Source organism: Mobula birostris, chromosome 14, assembly GCF_030028105.1.
Source record: "Mobula birostris isolate sMobBir1 chromosome 14, sMobBir1.hap1, whole genome shotgun sequence".
NCBI lineage: Eukaryota > Metazoa > Chordata > Chondrichthyes > Myliobatiformes > Myliobatidae > Mobula > Mobula birostris.
In genome coordinates this window covers 74915830-74940392 of record NC_092383.1, presented here as the reverse complement: position 1 = coordinate 74940392, position 24563 = coordinate 74915830, and the positions used below count along the sequence as shown (strand labels likewise).

The 24563-nt window shown below is 41.3% G+C and overlaps 1 protein-coding gene across 5 annotated transcripts in view; it reads right to left on the bottom strand.

The window, feature by feature from the left end:
* foxp4 (forkhead box P4) overlaps window positions 1–24563 on the bottom strand; it is a 465538-nt gene that overhangs the window by 179839 nt on the left and 261136 nt on the right. For all 5 annotated transcript variants that reach the window (XM_072278682.1, XM_072278678.1, XM_072278679.1 and 2 more), the window contains exon 3: window positions 15715–15804. In XM_072278682.1, coding sequence (XP_072134783.1) covers window positions 15715–15804 — 90 coding nt within the window. The remainder of the gene's footprint in view (window positions 1–15714; window positions 15805–24563) is intronic.

The following is a 24563-nucleotide window of genomic DNA, read 5'->3' as shown; positions in this document are numbered from 1 at the left end:
TTTTTAAAAATATAAATGGTACACAGCACTGTCATGCACTCTCACCATTGTCATCCAGATGGACACCAGCAGTTGGGCATTTTTTATGCTAAAATTTCCAAGTTCCCCTCCTGACTTCATTATCAGAGTTAAAACCCCGGAAATCCACACCCTAACAGCATCAAGGGTAATTTCACACAAGGTTCACTGCTGGTGGAGGAATGGAGAAGTTGGGGTGAGGGATAAAGTTGTAATGCAGTGATAGGGATCTTCAGTATGGTATTGAAACTTAAGGGTGGTTGGAGCTAATATTCAGCCAAATTCCATCAACTTTCTGATGAGCCCTGTAGAGTTTGTGGAAAGGTTTTGGAGGCATGAAATGAGTCACTTGCCTTGGGAAACCACTGTCTAATCTGCTGAATCACATATTGGTCCAGTTAAATTCCTGGCTGGGATTTGGCAATGATAATGACTTAGGATATCAAATGGAGATCATCACTGTTTAGCATAATAATCACGGCATTGCTTTTGTTCATACTCTGCAGCACATTTCTCTATTCTAGAGAGAAAATATCATAGCTGGGGAAAGATGTCTTAGTGATTGGACAGGGCTGGGGATTTGAGTTTCTACCAATCCCATAACCGACTATGATCTTTATGGAACACCTGGTTACTCGGGATGTTCTGAAACAGTCGCTTCCTTAGCTTCGTCACTGATAGACGTGCTACGGTCACCTGCACCCAAGTCATAGAATTCCAGTAGTTCAAGTGAAATTGCCAGTCTCTGAAAGATTAGGCAACCAGATAGGAGCAGTGTAATTGCCAGTGTGACAATATTACAACAATATTATTACAAAGAAGTGAATGTAAATAGATCTTTCTCAGTAAAAGAAGTACAGCCTGACCCAAAAATCCCACTAGACAAAGCTCACAGAGCTTCTTGTTTTGAACTCTCAATTATTAACCGCCTCCCTTCCAGTGGTTTTGAGGCCTGTACTGGACAGTCTAGTAACATCACATACATTAACTAGTAACTTATTCAGAAATTTGTGACAAGATGGGAAGATTGCACATTGCCAGAACTGCTGTAGAATTGCTTCCAGTAACCTAACAAACTACTCATTATGGGGGTACCTAATAATGTGGCCACTGAGTTCATCTTTAAATGTTAATTATTAAACTTTTTTTCTTAGTTTTTCTTATTCTTTCCCTCGTTTTCAATGTTTATAGAGTATTAATGAAATTTATGCTACAAAAAAAGGCCACATAAACCAACAAGTCTAAGTAAGTATTTATGCCCCAATAAACCAGCTGCTTTTGATAATTTAGTTCTAGAGGTATGCACAGCATATGTCTTGGAACTGTACATTTTAAAGATGCATTTCATCATATACAGATAGACAAGTGTCCGTTTTGTGCTTTTAGTGGCTGGGTAGCTGTGTTCTTCTGGTCCCACCCCAGTGCATGTCCGTGTCTTGTTCAACCCTTTTTATCTCCCTTCCGGTCCTGATTTGAGTTTATTTACATTTTAACCCCTCATATCCTTTTTTTAATTTTACCCATCCATTCAATGGCATTGTTAATGAAGATACTCCATGAGTCGCCAAGGTCCCAACAACGTTGGTTTGCATTTCTACCAAGATACAGGGCAAAGAAAATTTAAGCAGAAGTGGATGGGGGAACACCAGATAAAGTTTATTGCAACTGGAGTAATTGAGTTGTACAACAGGAACATCAACTTTCTTCATTTTAAAAAAAAAGCGCATATGTTATTGAGTACCAAACTAAATCCTCTGCAGGTAGTTTAATTAATAAGGTGCAAATCCCCCAATTTTATGTGACTTGTAATAAGAATGAGGGCAAGCTGCTATGGTGTTGTGGGAGCCTTAGATTCCACACCAGCAGGTTCAGGAACAGTTATTACCCTTCAACCCTCTGCTTCTGAACCAGTGTGAATAACTTTACTCACCTCAGCTCTGAACAGACTCCACAACCTGTAGACTCACTTTCAAGGACTCTACAACTCACGTTCTCTGTATTATTTATTTATATATTTTATTTGCGCAGTTTGTCTTCTTTAGCACATTCAATTCTATTGAATTTCTCTGTTCTACCGTGAATGCCTGCAAGAAAATGAATCTCAGGCTGGTACATAATAACATATACATACTTTGGTAATAAATTTACTTTGACCTTTCAAACTTTGATTTTCATGAGGCTGGCAGTGGAGCAGAGCAAACTACCTCATAATCTGCAGTGTTTCATTACTTATAGAATAGAGAGTGAAACCAGGCCTTTCAGCCCATTTTGTCCGTGCCTGTCTATACAAATCCCTCTTCCCAGCACTCAGCCCGCAGTCCTCTGTGGTTTGCACTTCAAGCGCACATCTAAATATTTCTTAAATTTTATGCAAGTACCTGCCTCCCCCACCCTGTCAGCAATCCCTAAGACTACTAAATGAACTGTTGCAGGACATCTATACTGTCAACAGGCTCAGAATGCGGTGCTCTCTGGGCGAGGTGTTCTCACCGTTGGTCTTCCTTGTTTAGTGTGCTGAATCCTGAGAAGTTTATCAAGTGTACACACACCATGTGGTTGTCCACTGCTGGTTCCCTAATTTTGGACATTCCCCTTTAAGCATTTACACCAAATGAGTTCAGAGGATTACAACATTCGTTTGGTTTTATTTTTATTTGTTTTAACTGGAAATCTTTGGCTTTTCTGTTTTTTTAAAACTTTACAGACAGTGACAGCACTTCCTTCCTGAGCTAACTGTGGAAAACATGCTTAACAAGCAAGTCTCTGACTAATTCCAGTCCCCAGAGAACCTCTTCTAAAGAGAAAGGCAGACTAGAAAAGTGAATGCAATATTGTGAAAAGGAGGGCCTTATTTCTTTTCCTTGTAGCCGTTCATTTTTTTTTATTCTGTAGAGTTATTACTTCAAAATTTGAATGTTCTTTATGCAATTGTTGTCCTTTAAGAGTTAATAATAACTGGTTTGATTAATCAGTTAAACTTCGTCTGAGAGACACTTGTGATTTATCTTTTGAAAGCTGAGTGTTATTTTTAAGTAGAGAAAGGCAAAGAGGTGCTGTCTACATCTGGTCCTCCCCAGTTTGATGTTTTCTTCTCTTGAAAGTGCTGACACACAGGGCTTGAATAACAAGGAGGCCAACAGCCTAGCAAGACCCCACAGGAATTGTGGCTTTCCATGCGTGATCCCAGTCAGTGAATTTGGGTAAGGTATTCACTCTGTGGAGGGAACATTGATCTGGCTGAACTTCTTTCTCCACACTCACTCACGCTCACTATACAGACGCAGGAGCACATGTGCACGCAGATGCAGAATAATAAACATGCAGACATATGCGTGAAGCTACAGAGAATCAGGTTTATCATCACTGAACATATGTTGTGAATAGTATAGCTCTGTAGCAGCAGTACAGTGCAGAACACAAAAATCACTATGTTAGAATAAAAATGCACAAATAATCAGTGCAGAAGAGGTATCGGGAGGATCACTGACATCCATGCATCTATATGCAGGTAAACTTGCAGAAAATGCACATACAAATAATAAAAAAGCAGTACACATTCACACTCTGACACCTCAGCAGGACTCACTTAGAGGCAATTAAGAGCAGGAACCCAGTTCCCATCTCTCACCCAGATTCAGTATGGCCACGGCACCACCCTATTGATCCTACCTAGATTCACAGTCTGGGAGGCTATTGAAACTGCAAGATATCAACAAGCTGAGAAACAGGGTGCTGAGTGTGTAAAATTAAATATTATTAGACCTACAATTTGGAAACCTGCTGCTAACCAGAACTTAACCAGCTGATGATCCCATGTAGAGTCAGATCCAGGCCAGGATCATAGAAACATAGAAATCTACAGCATGTTACCGACCCTTCGGTCCATAATGTTGTGCTGATCATGTAACCTTCTCTAGAAACTGCCTAGAATTTCCCTACCGCATAGCCCCCTATTTTTCTAAGCTCCGTGTACCTATCTAAGAGTCTCTTAAAAGACCCTATTGTATCTGCCTCTACCACCTTCGCTGGCAGTGCAATCCATCTCTCTGTGTGAAAATCTTACCTCTGACATTCCTCTTGTACCCACTTCCAAGCAGCTTAAAACTATGCCCCCTTGTCAGCCATTTCAGCCCTGGGAAAAAGCCTCTGACTATCCACACGATCAATGTCTCTCATCATCTTATACACCTCTATCAGGTCATCCCTCTTCCTCTGTCGCTCAAACTATTCTCATAAGGCATGCTCTCCAATCCAGGCAACATCCTCGTAAGTCTCCTCTGCACTCTCTCTATAGTATCCACATCCTTCCTGTAATGAGGTGACCAGAATTGAACACAGTACTCCAAGTGGGGTCATATATCTTATAGGATCAATATCATTCATCTCTTCACAACATGTTAACAGCTTCAAACCAGTAACATCTCAATATTTCCTAGTGAAGACATGCCTGCCCATCCTCTGGGCTTCCCCCCTCCCCTTGTTCTTTCTCCCTAGGCCTCCTGTCCCATGATCCTCTCATATCCCTTTTGCCAATCAACTGTCTGGCTCTCGGCTCCATTCCTCCCCCTCCTGTCTTCTCCTATCATTTCGGATCTCCCCCTTCCCCTCTCAAATCTCTTCCTAGCTCTTCTTTCAGTTAGTCCTGATGAAGGGTCTCGGCTCGAAATGTCGACTGTACTTCTTCCTAGAGATGCTGCCTGGCCTACTGCGTTCACCAGCAACTTTTATGTGTGTTGTTTGAAATTCCAGCATCTGCAGATTTCCTCGTGTTTGCCATTTAATTGATTATTCTATGCTTAGTCAATGGAATTTGTCTTCCTTCAAAGTAGAGAGGAAAAATTGGATATCAGCCTGAGTTATAGAGTGTGATTAGGATACAGTGAAAACAAAGTTTGATACCTCATCAGGATGAAGATGGTAAAAAAAAATCCCACCAGATGGAATGCACTACAAAGACTTTGAGTTAAACGTGTACACAGAAGAAGGGAGATCAAAAGGGGAGGGAGGGAGAGGATTTGTGGGGGACCAAATGGTAGAGAGAGAGCTGGGAAAGGGAAGAATGTGAGGGATGAAGGGAAAGGTTGTAGGAGGGATGGATGGAAAAGGGAGAGGAAGTGGGGTTGGAGTGAGAGGAAGAAATGGACAGGAGAAGTGGAAAAGGATGGGTTTGGGGATGGAGAGAGAGAGAAGACTTGGGTAAGAAAGAAAAGGCAGGAGTTGGCAAGATGGTATGGAATAAGTGGCAGGGTGTTGGGGAGAGGGTTGGTTTGGATTTGGACAGCAGGGTTGTGGAAGAAATGATGTAAGATGGAGAGACTGAGGAGTGGAATGAGGAATGAGATAAAAGGCGATGTGGATTGAAAAGGCTGAGTAAAAAGGAAGCAGAGAATGAAAACTGTAAGACTGATGAGAGGATGAAGGAGGAGGAATAAGAGAGGAGAGAGATAAGCAGAAAAGAAAAGAAAAAATAAGAAGAGGCAAAGAGAGGGACTGAATAGGCTAGATAAAGAATTGGACAGCACTGTGGTGAAGATGGGTTAAGAACCAGAAAGAGAGCTATGGTGAGATTCACCTATATGAGGGAGGAAGCAGGTGAAAGAGAAAAAGGGCATATTAAAGAAAGGAAAAGAGACTGAACAAGATAGAGTAGAGGAGGAACTGGAGGTGAAAGCTTGAGCTGTATGAGGGTGGCAGGGTAAAGGGCAACAGTAATAAATACTATGAGAAAAGGAGGAGAAAGCGCAGGAAGAAAACATGAGTGGTAGGGAGGTAATGTGGCAGAGGAAAGCGAAGAGAACGAGAGAGACAGCGAGAGCCATCAGTTTATTTAGTCTGCACTGAATGTAAACCACAATCCTGGAAATGAAAGTAATTTGTAATAAACAGCAGGCACACACATCCTTCTGGGGAATCAACTCTTAACCTGTTAAGTCATGGAATTCTTGCTTCTCAAATTTATGTGTAGTTGTGTGTGTGTGTGTGTGTGTGTACATGTGTAGATGAGTGGATGAGAGAGAAAGATCACTCCATACACGTGGGAATTCCTCTCCCAGTTTTTGGCCTCCGCATCACCCAATTTCCCATCTCTAAATCTGTCATTAAACTGTGGATTCCTAGCACTGACTCACAGACACAGTCAAAAGCCCAATCTGTCTCCTAGACAGACTGTAATCCCCCCCCCCCTTCAAGTTGATCTACTCTTCTTTCTTTTATTTCATACAATTATAGCTTTTCTCTACTATTGTCATGCATGTCAATCCTCCTTCGCATCTGCCACTGATTGTCCTCTGGCTCTGACCTGCCCTCTCAGTAAGGATGGAGGCAGGTGTTAGAGATCGTCTGGTTACTTGCCTTCATTGGGGTTAGGGAATTGAGATGGGACACAGATACCCAGGAATCCACTATATTTAGTTCCAAGAATTGGGCTATTTATGAAAATTATTGGGTGTATGGAGCAAGTTCTGTGTTATGCAGTAGTGTGAGTGCACAGTTGAAGTCTGCAACCGGAGATTGAAAGTGATCAGGAGCATTTGAACTGTAGTCCCAAGTATCGCTGGCATGGTCTAATTAAATGGTAGGCTAGCCTTGAGGTGTTGAGCAGCCTCCACATGTTCTTTTGTTCCTCTGACAGCATCGGAGGCAAGTGAAAAGGTGTTCAACTTATTTTCAGGGCAATAGGTTCATTGCCTTCTATGCACACGCGGGCTGTCAAAACATGGAGGAAACATCACAATCTCCCACAGCTCCCGATGACCCTGAGATTTCAGATCTCTGAGGCTGACATGACAGCACCCTTCAGGAGAGTGAATCATGAAAAGCACCCGGCCCATATGGAGTACCTGGCTAAGTGCGAAAGACCTGGACTTTTCAACTGGTTGCAAAGTTCACCGAGATCCGTAACCTCTCGCTTCAGCAGTTTGAGGTACCCACCTGCTTCAAACAAGCTTTAATTATACCAGTGCCTCAGAAGAACATGGTAACCTGCCTCAATGACTATCATCCAGTAGCACTTACATCCAAGGTGATGAAACATAACAGTCCCTGCCTGAGAAGAGATTTGGTTTCATTCCAGTTTGTCTACTGGCACAACAGGCCCACAGCAGATGCCATTTCATTGTCTCTTCACTCAACCCTGAATCATATGGACAGCAAAGATTCATACATCAAAATGTTCTTTATCAACTACAACTCAACATTCAATACTATCATCCCATCAGAATGAATGAATAAGCTTCAAGATCTTGGCCTCAATGCCTCCTTGTGCAATTGGATCCTCAATCTCATCCTTTGCAGACCCCAGTCAGTTTAGATTGGCAACATCACCTCCTCCACAATCTCCATCACCAAGGCTGTGTGCTTAGCCCTCTGCTCTACTCACTTAACACTTGGATTGTGTGGCTAAGCACAGCTCCAATGCCATATTTAAGTTTGCTGACAACACTACTGTCATTGGCCAAATCAAAGGTGGTGAAAAGTCAGCACATAGGAGGTAGATTGAAAATCTGGCTGAGTGGTGCCACAACAACATCCTTTACTCAATGTCAGCAAGACCGGGGAGCCAATTACTGATTTGAGGAGGAGGAAACTGGAGGTCCCTGAGCCAGTCCTCATCGGCAGATCAGAGGTGGAAAGGGACAGCAACTTTAAGTTCCTTAGTGTTATCACCAAGGCCCAGCACGTGAGTGCAATTACAAAGGAACCTCAGCAGCACCTCCATTAGAAGTTTGGGAAAATTCGGCATGACATCTAAAACTTTGACAAACTTCTATAGATGTGTGGTGGGATTTCCTCCCCACCATTGAGAAAATCTACATGGAGCATTGTCACAGGAAAGCAGAATCCATCATCAGCGACACCCTCTACCCAGGCCATGATGTCTTCCCACTGCTGCCGTCAGGAAGAGAATTCAGGAGCCTCAGGACTCACACCACCAGTTTCAGGAACAGTTATTGCCCCTCAACCATCAGGCACTTGAACCAGAGGGAATAACTTCACTCAAATTCGCTTGTCTTATCACTGTACTGTTCCCAGAGCCCATGGACTCATTTTCAAGCACTCTTTATCTCATGTTCTCAATATTTGTTGTTTATTTATTTATGTAATATTATTACTTCATTTTTTCATTTGTATCTGCATATTTTGTTGTCCTTTGCAAACTCGTTACGCCCATCTGGTGTGGTCCCTCATTGATCCTATTGCGGTTATTGAATTTACTGAGTATGCCCGCAAGAAAATGAATCTCAGGGTTGTATATGGGGACATAAATATGCACTTTGATACAAAACTTACTTTGGGTTTTGAACTTTGAAAGTGCTGAATTTTTACCCAAAGAAAAAAAAGTAAAGCTATATTTCCATGAAACATGGAAGATCTTTTGCAAGACTCTAGTCATTGGATGACACAGTGGCCTAGCTAGCAGAGCTGCTGCCCCCAGCTCCAGAAATGGCAGGTTCAGTCCTGCCCTCGGGTCAGAAACTGCTGCCTGTGTGCAGTTCCTGCATTCCCCCTGTGGCCCTGTAGGTTTTCTCTGACATCTCAAAAACATAGAAATGGGAGGTTAATTGGCCACTGTAAATTGCCCCCTATGGATATGGGTGGGGGCGGCATGATAGCGCAGTGCTTAGCACAACGTTCTAAAGTACCTGCGACCAGGGTTCAATTCCTGCCGCTGCCTGTAAGGACTTTGTACATTCTCCCCGTGACCATGTGGATTCCCTCTGGGTGCTCCGGTTTCTTGCCACAGTCCAAAAACATACCAGTCGGTAAGTTAATTGGTAATTGTAAACTGCCCTGTGATTAGGCCAGGATTAAATCCAGGGAATGTTGAACGGCATGGCTCAAATGGCCAGAAGGGCCTATACCACACTTTAACTCAATAAAGATAAAATTAAAAATGTGGGAAGAATAGGTTACAAGGAAAATTAATGTTCTACTAACCTCTATGTTTTTGTGATCATGGGGGTAACTGGGGCACTGGCAGGAAATCCTACAGTCACAGCGAAAACGTGCAAACTCCACACAGCAGCCCCTAAGGTCAGAATCAAATCCGGGTGCCTGTCGCTGTGAGGTGACAGATCTACCCGCTGCACCGCTGTGCCGTCCATCCCTCTGAGGATATGCAGGAACCGTAAGCCGTAAGCTTGCTTGTATGAATGACAAGCATCTGTGTGGAAATGCTTTTCTGCATCCTGGTGGAGCATAGCAAGCTAACTAGTTTTACAAATTCCACTTTTGGCTCGCTTCCCAGACATTGTGGGATTGGGCCCAATGCACATTAAAAAGATTTTAAGTCTCCCCAGGGACACTCGGACAATTGGCATCAGCAACTCTCTTTTTACACGGTGCTGCCAAAATATTGGCCCAGGAAACAAAGTCATTGATCAGTTGGCAGCCATGATGCTTACACCCATGAATCTTACGGATGGGTTTGGGCCCGTTTCAGAACACAGAGGCAGAAAATCGAGACTGCTGGTCCTAAAGTAGGACATCATCTGAAGTCCCTTCTGCCCTTTGGATATAAAGGAGCATAAAGAAAAACAGACTTTCTCCATGTTGCCCTAACCAATATCTATCCCCTCAACTAATGCCTTGAAAACAGGTTATCTCATTAACCTTCCTAGCCATTGCTTTACCTACACTGCAACAGTGGACATCAATGCATCTTTCATATTGTCAACTGATCTCATAATGAAGTATTCCAATGGGGTTTTGAGAGGGTGGAGCATTGTTGGAGGAGCCACATTTCATCTAAAGATGAAAGAAGATTGATTGATTTCCCTTTGTGAGATTTTTTTTTCCTTCTTTCCATTCCCGCAACTGCCGAGGACAGGGTCGGAGGATACAATCTCAGGTGCCAGTGCCTTAGAAAAATCAGGGTAGGATTGGGGGATGCTGTGGTACATTCACCCCACTCTGTATCCTTTCCTACACCTCCAACCCTAAACATGCACATCAAAATGGTGCTGTCAATCCAGACCCTGGCATTGATGCTGCCTCCACATTGGTGGTGAATCCTAACTCACAATGGCATGATCTGTTCATATCAGCAACTCGAGGCGTTACCATGGAAACCCTCAGCCTTGAACTTATTGATTGCTGCAATCACATATTTAATTGGGTGTGTGAGGTTATAGCCCACGCTTTTGATTAAATCAGTTTTAGTATCCATTTTATCCCACCCTTTGTTCTGTGCATTCCTGAGGACTCTTTCTGTTATGCTGTCCCTGACTCTGCTCTGTGACCTTGCGAGTATGTTGCTGGGAGCTTCAATTGGACCAATAATGTGCTGAAATTTTAAAAGTTCATTTTTATTTCTCAAAAATGAAATAATTATATCAAAACTGTCATTAATTTTGCTGCCAAATTGCTCACACAAATCCTCGGAAGGTTAACAAAACAGTACTGGGTGGAGAGCTGCACCTGTCCAAACACAACTAATATTCTGGCAGCTGCCAGAGGTGCTGGCCTACTGTGGAGTATCAGGTTCACTCCATGTCTTTATGGGGGGGGCAACAGAGAAGGGGGCACGCGGTGGGATGAAGAGGATGCAAGGGAGAGAGAAGCAGAAAATGAGGGAAAGGAAATACAAAAATAGCAAGGGTAGCAGGAAGACAGAGGCAGACAGCCAGAAATGGAACAGGGAGAGAGACACACACGCACAGAAAGGGAAGCAGACATGCATAAAAAGACAGACAAATACTGAGAAATGAGACCGGGAAAGGCAGAGAAAGAGCAAAGTTCTGTTTTCATAGTGAGCGCAGTAATTTGACAGAGTGGAGCGTAGGAATCATCCTACTTGCATTTAATTGATTTACACTGAATGAAAATCAGGCAATCCACTTTTCTAAGTTACTGCCCATATGGTTTAAATGAAAATTTATCTCGGAGTGAGAAGCAATTGGGAGAGACAGACAGGCCAGTGGAGCATGGGGGTGGGGGAGGGGGAGAAAATAAGGGAGCGAAAGGGAGGATGGGAGAAATGGAGATAGAGCCAAAGTTGAAAGATGGAAGTAAAAGGTGACAAATTTAAAATAAACTCATCTGTGGCATTGCTGGCGATTAATGTCACTGGCACTTTCTGCATACCACTTCCCAGTCTAACACTGGAAAGATCATGAACTAAAATACTGAGATCTATAAGGGGGATTTGGACAGCTGATTGAAAGCTGAGTCAGAATATTCTGAAGAAAAAGGAGTGAGAGGTAGAGAGAATTGGAAGGGAATATCATGCAGCAGAATGCACATCCACCAGTATTGACGTCGGAAGACTGAGGAGTCACAAGAACAGGATAGGAGTCTTTAATATATTAAAGGCACCACTTAAGTGCAAGTTGTTGTCATTGTTGGAATATTTAATTGGCAGAAGTTCATTTCAGTACTGAGATCATTGAGTCACAGCATCATACGCTTGGCCTATTGTTGATCACTTTGCCACTCTCTGTGAATCCCATTTGCTCAGATTGGGTCTGTACTTTATTCAAGATGGTGGAGCTTTCAGATGCAGTGACCATTTCATTTCTGGCCGTAACCATCTTTGCCTTGCTCATGAAGCACCAATTCTAACGCCTCTTAAACAAAGTGATTGTATTAGATTCTATCTCTTCTGTAACCTGGTGATCTTAGACAACGTTCCTCACCACTATGTTTTTTGCCACCTGCAAGCTTACTAATCATACATTTCAATCCTATTTGTTAACTTATATCATAAACAACAAAGGTACCAACATTGATATCTGTAGCCCATTTTTATGAGATGAGTGGTTTGAACATGAACTGTGTAATCTGAATGAGGTGTTAGTTAATTCATGGGAAATGCTTCTCCCCAGTTATTCAAGTAAAATAAATGGGAATTGAACCATATTAGATTGCTTGCGAGAATGTGGCAAGTGGGCATGTGGCCAATTTGCACGGTAAATTGACTAGGCCTCCTATGCGCAGAGGGCACCCTCTTATGGCTCAGGCCATTGACTGCAAGGTGGGCCCAGATCATCACCCCACTGTACATTGCCCAACCTGTACTGTATCTAACATAACTCAGTAAAAACATTTAGTCATATTACTCCATTGTCCTATTGCTCTGCGCACAAGTAACAAGAATGAAAACAGTCTTTAAGCACAGATGACTAGATTTCATACAATGTCTTTGTGTCCTCCTCACTCATACTCCTCAATGAAGGTCTAACCTTTTAATGACGGGACATGATTCTGAAATTAAATTTAATCAAACTCACCAAAGCCTGTACCCTCAGCTAACATGCAACTCTACACAGAACAAGGATAGGATAAGACGCACCCAGGAACACTCATGAAGAGGGGTCTGAAGTACACCAGTACTAATTAGGGAATGTTGTTAGATTCATAAATTTGCTTAAAATGTAGTCCATTTCAGAAGTTCCAAGAGTTGGGAAATACCAATGAGAGGAAGAGGAGAATCTATGCGGGATTCTGTCACTATTCAAGGAGCAAGTGTAAGGTAGCTAGTGAATAATGGAAAAATAGTCTGCGCTGAATATCTCGTCTGCAGATGGGATAATGGTGTTCTGCACTTTTACTAACTTGCTGTCCTTTTTAGTAGGAGACATTTTGCAGAAGCGTCTCAACCTCCTTATTTTCTAGCATGTCAGTATCCACCACCAGACCAACATCCTCAACATCAAGTTCCTAATTACAACTCATTTGCTTCAATAGGTGGGCCACATCGTTTGCATGCCCATCACTGGACATTCCATTCTGAGTGCTGTCGTGGCAAGGGCAACATTTTGGAAGCGTCCGTCTCAGGGTGATGGTCACTTCTTGTTTAATGCTATATCTCCTTTACAGAGTGTAATATCCCTTCTGACTCATGGGAACTGCTGGCCTATGATTGATCCACGTAGAGAAGGAGCATCCAGGGTGGAAAGGAAAAGCTTCTTACATTGGGAGTGCAGAGAATCCCCCTGAAAACAGCAGAAGCAGAACACCCCATTCCGTACTACGTACCTACCTACCCCATCTGTGGTAGAGGTAACACCTCCAACACACACCTCGTCAACCACTTCAGAACTTGCAGACTAGAATGGAAGCAAGTTGTCTCTGACCTGAGTGACCATTTACAAAGTAATAAGGCAGGATATTTAAATGCAACTAGAAATGATGTAAGTTCTCTCAAAATTAATTTGCAATTATTTTTTGCTAAATTAATTTCCATAATTAATTTGAGTTTTTGAGCCAGTACGGTGTGCAGTGTAATGGAATTCAGTAATTTCTTCATGTTTCTTTCTATTAGAAGGTATTTCTTGATATATGTAAGTGTGTCAGCTTGGTGAACTTTTCGTAAAATGAGCGAAATGTGTTCTTTACAAAATGACACACACAAAATGCTGGAACTGAACTCAACAATTCCTCTAGCATTTTGTGTGTGTTGCTTGGATTTCCAGCATCTGCAGATTTTCTCTTGTTTGTCATTACAAAATAAGTATTTTTATTCAATGTCTGCTCCAACAACTAATTGAAATTTATTGAAAATAATTTTGGAAAATTAGACTGAATCATTTATTGGTATACTCTAATTAGTAAATGAAATACTTTTTTAAAATGTAAAATCTATAAAAGCTGTATTAAAAAAACAAAAGCAAATTGAAATGCTATAGCGGTCAGAAACTCCATCACGTTTTCATTAAATTCATCTATATCAAGTGCGGCCACTTTACCACAAGGTTTAGTCTGTAATTTTAGCTCCTTCTCAAAACATAAAACCTCTGAAATGGAGAACATAACTATTGATGTTCCAAATCAGTTTATAACACAGATGAGGAAAATGGCACACTACAAACTAATGGCTTAATACATACTTGGGGCCATGTTTAGGAGGTACACCTGCTTATTATATGGCAGCAACTCAATTCATAAAAGCATGCAGACATGGTCAAGAGGTTCAGTTGTTGTTTAGACCAAACATCAGACTGGGGAAGAAATGTGATCTAAGTGACTTTGACCATGGAATGATTGTTGGTGTCAGACAGATAGTTTGAGTATTTTAGAAACTCCTGGGATTTTCACACAAAACAGTCTCTGGAATTTACAGAGAGTAGCGCCAAAAAAACAAAAAAAAAAATCCAGTCAGTGGCAGTTTTGTGGGCGTAAATGCCTTGTTTATGAGGAAATACAGAGGAGAATAGCCATACTGTTTTAAGCTTACAGAAAGGTAACTATAACTCAAATAATCATGTGTTACAACAGTGGTGTGCAGAAGAGCATCTCTGAACCCACAACACATCGAACCTTGAAATGTTTGATTTACAGCAGAAGACCACGAATGTAACCTCCCATACCAAATAGTGGCAACTGAGAGTATTTTTGCCCTGGAGACAGGAAGCTGTATTTCTCTTCAAATAGCATTAGGGTACTCATGGAGAACCCATCAGTAAACCACAAACAGGAGGTACCTAATAAAGTGGTCACTGAGTGTGGAATCGTACAGTGTGGAAGCAGGCGTTTCAGCTATCAAGTCCAAGCTGACCTTCAACGCCCATTTCAACGAATCTCATTTTCTCCTATTCCATTATTCTCCTCTGCACTAGGCACAACTTACAGTAGCCAACTAACTGAACAACCTGGATGTCTTTGGCTTGTGGGAGGAAACCCACACAGCCACCGGGCAAACTCTAAGCAGACAGCACCTGAGGTCAGGACTGAAATCAGGTCCCGGGAGCTGTGAAACAACAGCCCGACTTGCTGCAACTCTCTGTTGCCCTACTCTGTCATCTCCTGTTGGTAATGCTCAATGTTCTCCTATGGAAAGTAGAAACAGATATATTGATAAGGTAATTCTTAACAACCGAGGATTTCTTTGGAAGTGCATTTAGTAAACAAATAGGTTCACCTTACATTGTCTAATTTCCATTAACGAAGAGAAGATATTGATTAGATTACCTCCGAGTGAAATTGAGTACGGCTGTTTTCTGCCAATCTCCAGTATTTTATTTCTGCTACTTATTCCTCAGAGACCTATGAGTCACAGTCACATTCTTAAGAATGCCTATAGTAAGCTAATTGAATTTAAGATTTGAGAAGCGTGTGTGTGATGTTGAACTGCACGGTACAACTCCGGGGCAAGGACCTAATTTTCCAGAGAACAAGATTCATGCACACAGTATTTGACATGTTTCACTCACACATACACTTAGCATTAAATTCCATTCAGAAATCTTTACTTCAATTTTATTTTCTTCTTTCATGTGATTCAGCATTAACTCCTGGGCCATGCAAAGAATACAGAGCAAAGATAGTACTTGAATCATTGAAATTTCATTAAATTGAAATGTTATTTGTGTTTCTCTCTATAAAGACGCTGTCTGACAGCTGAGTATTTCCGGCATGTACAAACCTTGATTTACTTTTTTCTCTCTTTCAGTACCATGTTGCTTATGCCTGTCGCAGGGTCAGTCTAGAGTAATTAGTGGGTTAAAGGAAATTATTTTCACTTCCACCTGTAAATCTATTGTCTATATGTGTGCCATTAGTGGCTTCCTGTATAGTAAGCTATAGTTAAAAGGAAATGATTTAGTCTAATTTGGTACCCCCCCCAACTCTTGTGTTGCTCAAAATTGGCACCTGAATGCACCCAACACCTATGTCCGATAGACTCCTGATGTGGTCTCAGCTCGTGTGTGTTGCACTGATCAGCTCTGTTTACCGTTTATGTTGTATTGTACGGACCTGGACTGTTTGCTGCTGCTTCTCATTCGTAGTCGGAGAGTTGAGGCCCGTTGCCTGATGAAGTAAAAGTTGTCTCGCTGCTTGAAGGGCCTGCAGTGAAAGAAGAGAAATGAGAAAAAAAAATCTGTTGATCCACAACTTTTCATTCCGCAGCCGTAGAAAGATTGGGACGCTCAAGTTATAATCAGGAGATTGCAGTCAACACTTCTGCAGGCATTCTGACCAGTTACATCTGTGTCTGACCATTCACATCTGGCATCTCTGATCATTCACATCTGCATCTGGCCATCCACATCTGGCAAATATGACCACTGTACTGCTGTTTCTGGAATGCTGCCACTTCACAGTAGCACAGGAAAAGTATCACAAAATGCAACTCACACTTTTTTATTAAGATACGATCTATGATAATATTTGGCAAATTAGGCATCCAACTCAGCAGCCAGCGCTGACTGCCACAACATAATGAATTTTGCCGGAATGCCTCAGTTTTGTAGTATGTTATCAAAAATAGAAACAAATGACTTCAGGTAGAACCCTTCGTCTCCCACTGTGGGCAGAATATGATACCCCCGGGTTCCAAACTTCTTTAGAGTTGCTGAGACCAGCTCTGGACATGGGTGACAAGAAGTTATCTTTGGAAGGGACAGTGAGAAAAATCCACCAGTGATCCATCCCTACTTTTGTAGGAAACCAATATCTAACACTCAAAGAACCATTAAATTAATGTCCGTATGCCAATAACAACAACTTGGACTTCAATAGTTCCTTTAATGCACTGAAAGAAAAACAGCCTTAAGAAAGTTAATGCTAGGGGTTTAATCAGACAGAACGGACATCCTGCCTGAGGAGATGGTAGTAGGAGACATTTGTACAGATCTAGTGTGAAAGGTAGATCCTAAATAGGTAAAAGGAAGTGAAGAGAAAGGGGAATTCCTGAATAAACTAGAAATAGTTATCCGGAGCAAACCTGAGAAGAATAAATCAAATTTTTGAGGAAATGAAACTGATGGTAATAAAAAAGTATGGGTCAGTGCCAAATTGGTGATAATTCCTGTTCCAGGTGAGGTTAATTTAATGTAACAGCAACAATTTTCCAAGTATGTGGCACCTTTGACATAGCAGCAACATCCCAAGTTGTTTCAGTTTATAAACAATTTACACCAAGTCACTTAAGGGTACATTAGGACTATTGACCAATAAGTGAAATTTCAGGAGTGGGACTTAATCAATTAAAAAAAATATTATTGAGATACAGTGCAGAACAGACCTTTCCAGCCCAACAAACTGCACCACCTAGCATCTCACCTACTTAGCCCTAGCCTAACCACAGGACAATTCACAATGACTAATTGACCTACCAATTGCTCAATCTTTGGACTATGGGAAGAAACTGAAACACATAGAGAAAACCCAAATGGTCACAGGGAGACTGCTCCTTACAGGCAGCAGTGGGAAGTGAACCCAGGACACCAGTGGGAATTGAACCCAGGACACTAGTTCTGTAAAGTGTTGTGCTAACCACTATACTACCATGGCACCCTAAAGGGGGACAGACAGATAGTGAAATACATGGGAATGGAATTCTAAGCTTAGGGCCTTTACAGCTGAAGGAGATTATTAGGACTGTATTAGAGAAGAGCAAATCTCTTGTCTGAGGCTAATTACACACATGAAAAGGGCTAAGGCCATGAAAAGATTCAAACCACACAATCATTTTAAAATCAAGGTATGGCTTAAACAGGAGCCAATCCGGGTCATCAGGGACAGAGGTAATCAGTGAAAAAGACTCAGCGCAAGTTCAGATACAGCTGGTAGGTTATTTCTTTGCCTGGCTCTACTTGCACTATCTTCTCCATCAGGCTCAGATAAAAGAGTCTTGAAGAAAACATGTCAGATTAAAGAGCTGTCAGGTCAGTCAGAGTATGACAAAGACGGCAATTCATTTTGAAATCAATTACAATCTGATGGTGCTTCAATATAGCGGGGCTTGCCACATTCTACATACAACTTGAAACATAACTTGAAAAATGTTGTTACTTGTTGTATTGGCCTGCTTATGTCACAGCATTCAAAGATTCCGTTGGCCTCTTTCTAAGTAGGTTTGGAGGTTCCAAGGTGACTGGGATATCAAGTTTTGCACACTAGAGCTATTGGTTGTTGGAGTACAGATAGAATACAGCTTTCTACCATGTTACAGGCACATTCTAGAGGATTATACCAATATAGTAAGGATTGATAAACAATGGTGATACCCTGGTGATGTCATAGAGGACGATACACAGTCCTGGTTCCAATTTATGAATAGATGCAGAGGTAGTGTAGAGGATAGAAACTAGAGTCATAGAGAAGTATAGCACAGAAAAAGGCAGTTCTGCCCACCTAGTCCATTTAAACTGTCTACTCCCATTGACCAGCGCAGTGCCATAGCCCTCCATACCTCTACCATCCGTATAACCATATAAACTTCTCTTACATGTTGAAATCGAGCTCTCATGCACCATTAATGTCACATTCTCATGACTCTCTGAGTGAAGAAGGTTCTCCTCAAGTTCCCCTTAGCCATTTCACCTTTCACCCTTAACCCGTGGCCTCTGGCTGTAGTTCCACCCAACCTCAGTGGAAAAAGCCTGCTTGCGTTTACCCTGTCTATACTCCTCATAATTCTGTATACCTCTATCAAATTTCCTCTCAAACTTCTAAGTTCTAAAGAATACTGTCATAACTATTCAATCTTTCCTTATAACTCGGGTCCTCCAGACCCAGCAAAATCTTTGCAAATTTTCTCTGTACTCTTTCAACCTTGTTTACATCTTTCCCGTACGTAGGTGACAAAACTACATGCAATACTCCAAATTAAGCCTCACCAACGCCCTGTACAAATTCAACACAGCATATCATCTCCTGTACTCAATACATTGATTTATGAAGGCCAGTGTGCCGAAAGCGTTCTTTACAATCCTATCTACCTGTGAGGCCACTTTCAACAAATGATGGACCTGTATCCCCAGAATCTACCATACTCTTCAGTGCCCTACCATTCACTGTGTAAGACCTACCTTGGTTGGTCCTACCGAAGTGCAAAACATCACACTTGTCTGCATTACATTCCATCTGCCATTTTTCCAGCTGATGCAGATCTCTATGCAAGCCATGATAGCCTTCCTCACTGTCCACTACACCCCCAATCTTGGTGACATCTTCAAATTTGCTGATCCAGTTAACTACATTATCATCCAGATCACTGATATAGATGACAAACAACAAAGGACCCAGCACCAATCCCTGTGGCAGACCAGTAGTCACAGGCCTCCAGTCAGAGAGACAGTCATATACTACCACTCTCTGGCTTCTCTCACAAAGCCAATGTCTAACCCAATGTACTATCTCAACCTGAATACTGAGCGACTGAACCACCTTGACCAGTCTCCCATGCGGTGCCATGTCAAATGCCTTGCTAAAGTCCATGTAGACAACATCCACCTCCTTGCCTTCATCCACTTTCCCGGTAACTTTCCTAGATTTGCAAAACCAGTTCTAACAATTAGAAAGGGCTTACCAGGTTGGGATAATTTTCTTGAGAAAAGAGATAGTCAAAGGACAATCAATTAAGGACCTTTAAAGGTATGTAAGTAGAGATGATAGTTTCATATGTAGGAGTTCAAATCTAGAGATCATAAATGCAAGGTAGTAACAAGCAAGGAGAAGTTGAAGCAAAGAACACAGATGCTTTGAAGAGAAAGTTGAATAATTACAAATAAAAAATGAAGATTGTTTGAGATAATGTGGGAGGACACTATTGTGAAGCTTACTGAATAGAACTAACCAGTTCTGCCTCTTATTTGCTTTTGTGCTTAAAGTTTCATGTAGCTTTAGTGGAAGATTCAGACCCGTAAGTAGACTTATGCATGTAAGTCAAAGCCCGCCCCACATCACTGGACCCCCTTCAGCATCGTTCCAGAGATTCACCTCATCCATTAGCTTTAAAGAAAAGAGTTGTGAAAGGAGGAGATAATTCCTGCAGTGGGCAGTGTGTAGAGTGAAAGCCAGTGGCACACTTAAAACTGCTTGCTCTGCCAGGATTTATCTGGAGGAATACTAGAGTGTGGGTCTGCTGCACGATGTACGAACACAGCAGCATGACAACAGAGCATTTATCAGTAGCTACAATACTTGGCCTGTCAAATCGCTCAGCCAGTTGGTAATGGCTACGTGTTATAATCATTGTCAGTAAAAGCACCTTGATCTCAAATAAAGAATAAAGACTTGGACTAATTTGGTGTCTTTCATAATTTTCATACATCTCAAAGTCCTTTACAGCCAATGAAGGAGTTTAAAAATTTAAACAACTTTGTAACATAGCCAGATGTCACATGTTCCCCGCAAACAGTAACACGAGAGATTCTGCAGGTAATGCAAATCCAGAGCAGGACATCACAAAATGTCCGAGGAACTCAGGAAATCAAACAGCATTTATGGAGGGAAATAAAGAGTCAATGTTTTTGGACTAAGATGTGGCCCGACTTGCAGAGTTCTTCCAGCATTTTGTGTGTGTCCCACGAACAGTAACACGTATCGGACCACAAAGCACTCCAGCGTGTGGTGAAAACTGCCCAGCTGATTATCGGCACCCAATTGCCCACCATTGAGAACATCTACCATAAACGCTGCCTGGGCAGGGCGAAAAGTATCGTCAGGGATGCATCTCACCCTAACCATGGACTTTTTACTCTCCTCCCATCCGGTAGGCGCTACAGGAGCCTCCGCTCCCGCACCAGCAGGCACAGGAAGAGCTTCTTCCCTGAGCCTGTGACACTGCTGAACCTCTCATCACAGCACTAAGCAATATTGCATCCGTATTGTACTGTCTCAGTACTTTCATATTTGTGTGCTGTAGCACTTTTTTTATTCGCAATTATTTTGTAAATAACACTATTCTTTGCATTTCTGGTCAGATGCTAAATGCATTTCATTGGCTTTGTATCTGTACTCGGCACAATGACAATAAAGTTGAACCTAATCTAATCTAATGATTTAGTAACCAGATAACCGGTGGTTATGATGGGGAAAAAATATTAGGAGTAGGATATCTGGTGAAGGTTCCTGGTCTTCCACAATGGATACCTATTGGACCTTTCACCTTCATGTGAAGAGCAGATGAGACCTAGAGCTGTCTTCTTTCTGCATTAAGGTCTCAGCAATCCAGTGTAATTTGGTGACATTCGTGGTTGTTGCTAAATTTGAGAAAACTTATTTGTTGATGCTTGATAAAAGTCAGCAGAAGGTTCCATAGGAAATCTAATTGGCAGAATTGATGCAATTCATTAGAAGTATGTGCAAAGTTTAACACAGTATAAGAATAAAATGTATTTGGTAAATGATGCTGAACCAATTAGCAGAAAGGCTGAGAGAGATCTGGATGTGATAGTTGGTTTCACACCTTCAGTTATTGTGGATTCACGATTAATAAGGGCAAAAAGGAAAGAGGGAAAACACTTGCATTCATGTAGCACCTTACATGGCTTGAGGTCATTCCCCAGCACTTTACAGCCAATTAAGTAGCTTTGAATTGTAATGATGGAAAACAGCTGAGCTCGTACATTAGCGTACTGATCTGCAGTTGCTAAACCATAGTTGTGTTCTGATCAGGTTTAATTTAGAATACTGTGTTAACATTTTGTGACTGAAACACTGAGATAAAGTTCAACCCCCTGCGATACAAAGGGCCTGACGCTGTGATGACGATCCCAACCATCAGGAAGAAGGTACAGAAACATCAGGACTAGGACTGTCGGACTGGGTAACAACTTCTTCCCTCAGACTGTGAAATTAATGAATACCTTGCCCCTACTGAGGTCTCATCACGAGGATAGTGAGTTGCTTATTGTTTACTGTTTATTATTTACCTGTGTTGGGCACTAAATGCATTTTAAATTATTTTTTTTAATTTGTGGTAGTATTTTGTTTTATGTATTTTAGGTGATACCTGTATTGTGGGCGCACCATGGTCTGGAGGAATGTTGTTTTGCTTGGTTGTATGTATACACAGTCAGATGACGAAAAGCAAGCTTGAGTGAGTGCCACAAGACTTATCTCAACCCTTGTCTTATCTTTGGAAAATTACACATTACTCAATGTTCTCTATGTTTTAAGATTATAAGGAGGCAACCCCATTTCAGAAAGAGTCTGTAACTTGGTGACTGCAGCAAGACAGACTTACCCCTGTAAATCAGAAACTCTTAAAAACCAGAGATGTGTGAATGTTTACAACATCAAAGACTTTCTCCCCGTCTCTCACAGGGTCCGTGAAGTCAGCAATAAAAGGTAAACCTTTAAAATGATTGTTCAAATGTGGCTCCAAGAAGTAGATAATAAAAAAAAAGGTTTGGGACACACTAACTGAAATAAAACTCCCAGCATTCTACCAAGCTCAAGTTTAATTGTCATTTGACTATACATGAATACAGCCAAATGAAACAGTGTTACCTGGGGGCCAAGATGCATAACACAGTATCAACAGTCATACAAAGCCAAGGGACACATAGCACAAATGCGACGGGAGTAGTCATACACACAAAACAAAAATCCAAATCCTTGAATCCATGAATGTTGCAGCAGTCCACAATCTTTTGAACATAAGATTGACAACCTGATGATCATAAGATTGATAATCTTATAGTCTCCCATCTTCCCACTCATTTTAAATTTCAATTTGTACTTTAATGGTCTCTGATTTATTCCATCCCTCTGCACTCACTCTTCCACCTCACCTCTTCTGTCTCTCTCAGTACAGTGGGTGAGCCCAGAACTTCCAGTACCATACAGATACATCCATTCCCCATGCTCCAACAATGCTAACAGTTACCAGCACATGTGTTTTCTATCATACTCTGCCTAGTACCTAATCCACTCAAAACCCCAATCCCGAATGTCTAATCTGAAATGGTTATGTTACAACATTAATTTAATTGTTAAATCTGAACCCTAAATATAACACTCCTACTTTTTGCCTGAAGACTTAAAATTAACAGCTAATTAAGACCTGACAACTTTAATCGTAGAATCTGTCTATTGAATTTACCATAAACAACTGCTAGTCCTAAAATTGTAGTCTCCTGTAGCACTTACTCAATTGCTATTCCTAAAACTAAAATGTCATCAATTTGCAAACCTAATCATTAACACCATTTTATAAATTTTTAACTTCCTAACCTTAATGCAGTCCTTTCTCCTATTGTTGACCCAAACTGTAAAGCACGAAGCCTAATTCTGACATCCTAGCCCTAACAACCAAAGAGCAGATCAGCCATGGGCATCTCAAAGGGCTCAAAGGCTACGTCCTGTTCTGTTTCCTCCATTCAGTGCCAGCCCAGAGTTTGGCAGTACTGGGTGCTGGAACATTGCCGAGACTGTGCTACTGCTGCTGCAAGAGCCAGCAACCACCCAAAGGAATTGTAATTACAGGGATCTTCAAGAGGCACAAGTGTTGCCAGTAGTTGAGGTGAAGTGAGCTGTTCAATGCCACCCATCATCAATTTTGTTCTGAGCTTGCAGCCCATTCATTCTGCCCAGCAATGTGGTTATTGGATTGCTTACACGTTTGTAACTCTGGGAAAAGCTTGCAAACTGGCAAATGGAATTCACCTGCAGAGATTTAAAATATTATTCCTCAAAAATGAGATATATATTCTCTTACTTCATAATTGATGTGTATAAATTACTTAGAATATACAAATATATATTTTTGGCCTTTCCTGTTTGCTTACTCAGCTGGCAAGGACAAATTTCAAAGAATTTATTCTGTTCAAACTTCCTCATTTGATAACCTACTCTTTTAGAAAACTTATTAATAAATTTTGTCTTTACAGTCGTGGAGTAAAAATGGAGACCTAAACTGTGCATCAGGTGCAGGGCCATTAAAGACCTGCCAAGTGTATTCCATTCCCTTTGAATTTAAGAACAAACTTATATTTCTCTTCTTAAGTGTTTGCTGTATCTGCATGCTAACTTTCTGTGTTCGTTCCATGCGGTCTTTAAGAGAAGCTGTGTCAAGCTGTAGTCTTGCACTGGTGAAATTATGCTCTCCTTTTCTGTTCTTCCAAAGTGGATAACTTCACATTTTATCTCAGAGTACTCCACTGTCGGTCATCGGTATGCCCAATCACTTAACCTCCCTATGTTTCTTTGCCTTTCAGAGAAGTTACCTTGAACCAATTTTTTGTGCTGGTAGCTCAGATGGATACATGACCTTCAGTCCCTTCACACATTTCATAATTATAAATGGCAAACACCCAAGACCCCTGCAGTGATCCTGTTTGGCACATCACTAGCAAATTTTAAAATGACTTGTTTATTCTTACCCCTTCTTTTCGGTACAATAACCAGTCTTCTATCCACAGCAATGATCTCTTCAAGTCGTGAACCCTGATCTTGTTCAGTAATCTTTCATCTGTCACTTTCTCAAATGCCCTTTGAAATTCTAAATTCACTATATCCATTGCCTCCCTGTTTGATGATTGCATTCTCAGAAAACTCAAATAAATTTATTAAATGTGATTTATTTTTAATAAATCCATGCTGTTTCTGACTAATCATATTATGATTTTCTCAGTGCTCTATTATCTCCTCATTAGTGATGGATTGCTGCATTTTCCTAACAAATGATACAACACCGGCTGGTATTTACTTCCTTCATTTCTTAAAGAGCACTGTTACATTTATGTTTCCCAATCCACTGGAAGTTTTTCAGAATCTAGAGAATTCTGGAAAATGTAACGTTGTATCCATTATCCATTTAAAATCCTTGTTGACAGTTCCAAAATACAGCTCATTAAATTCTGGGAAGTGAT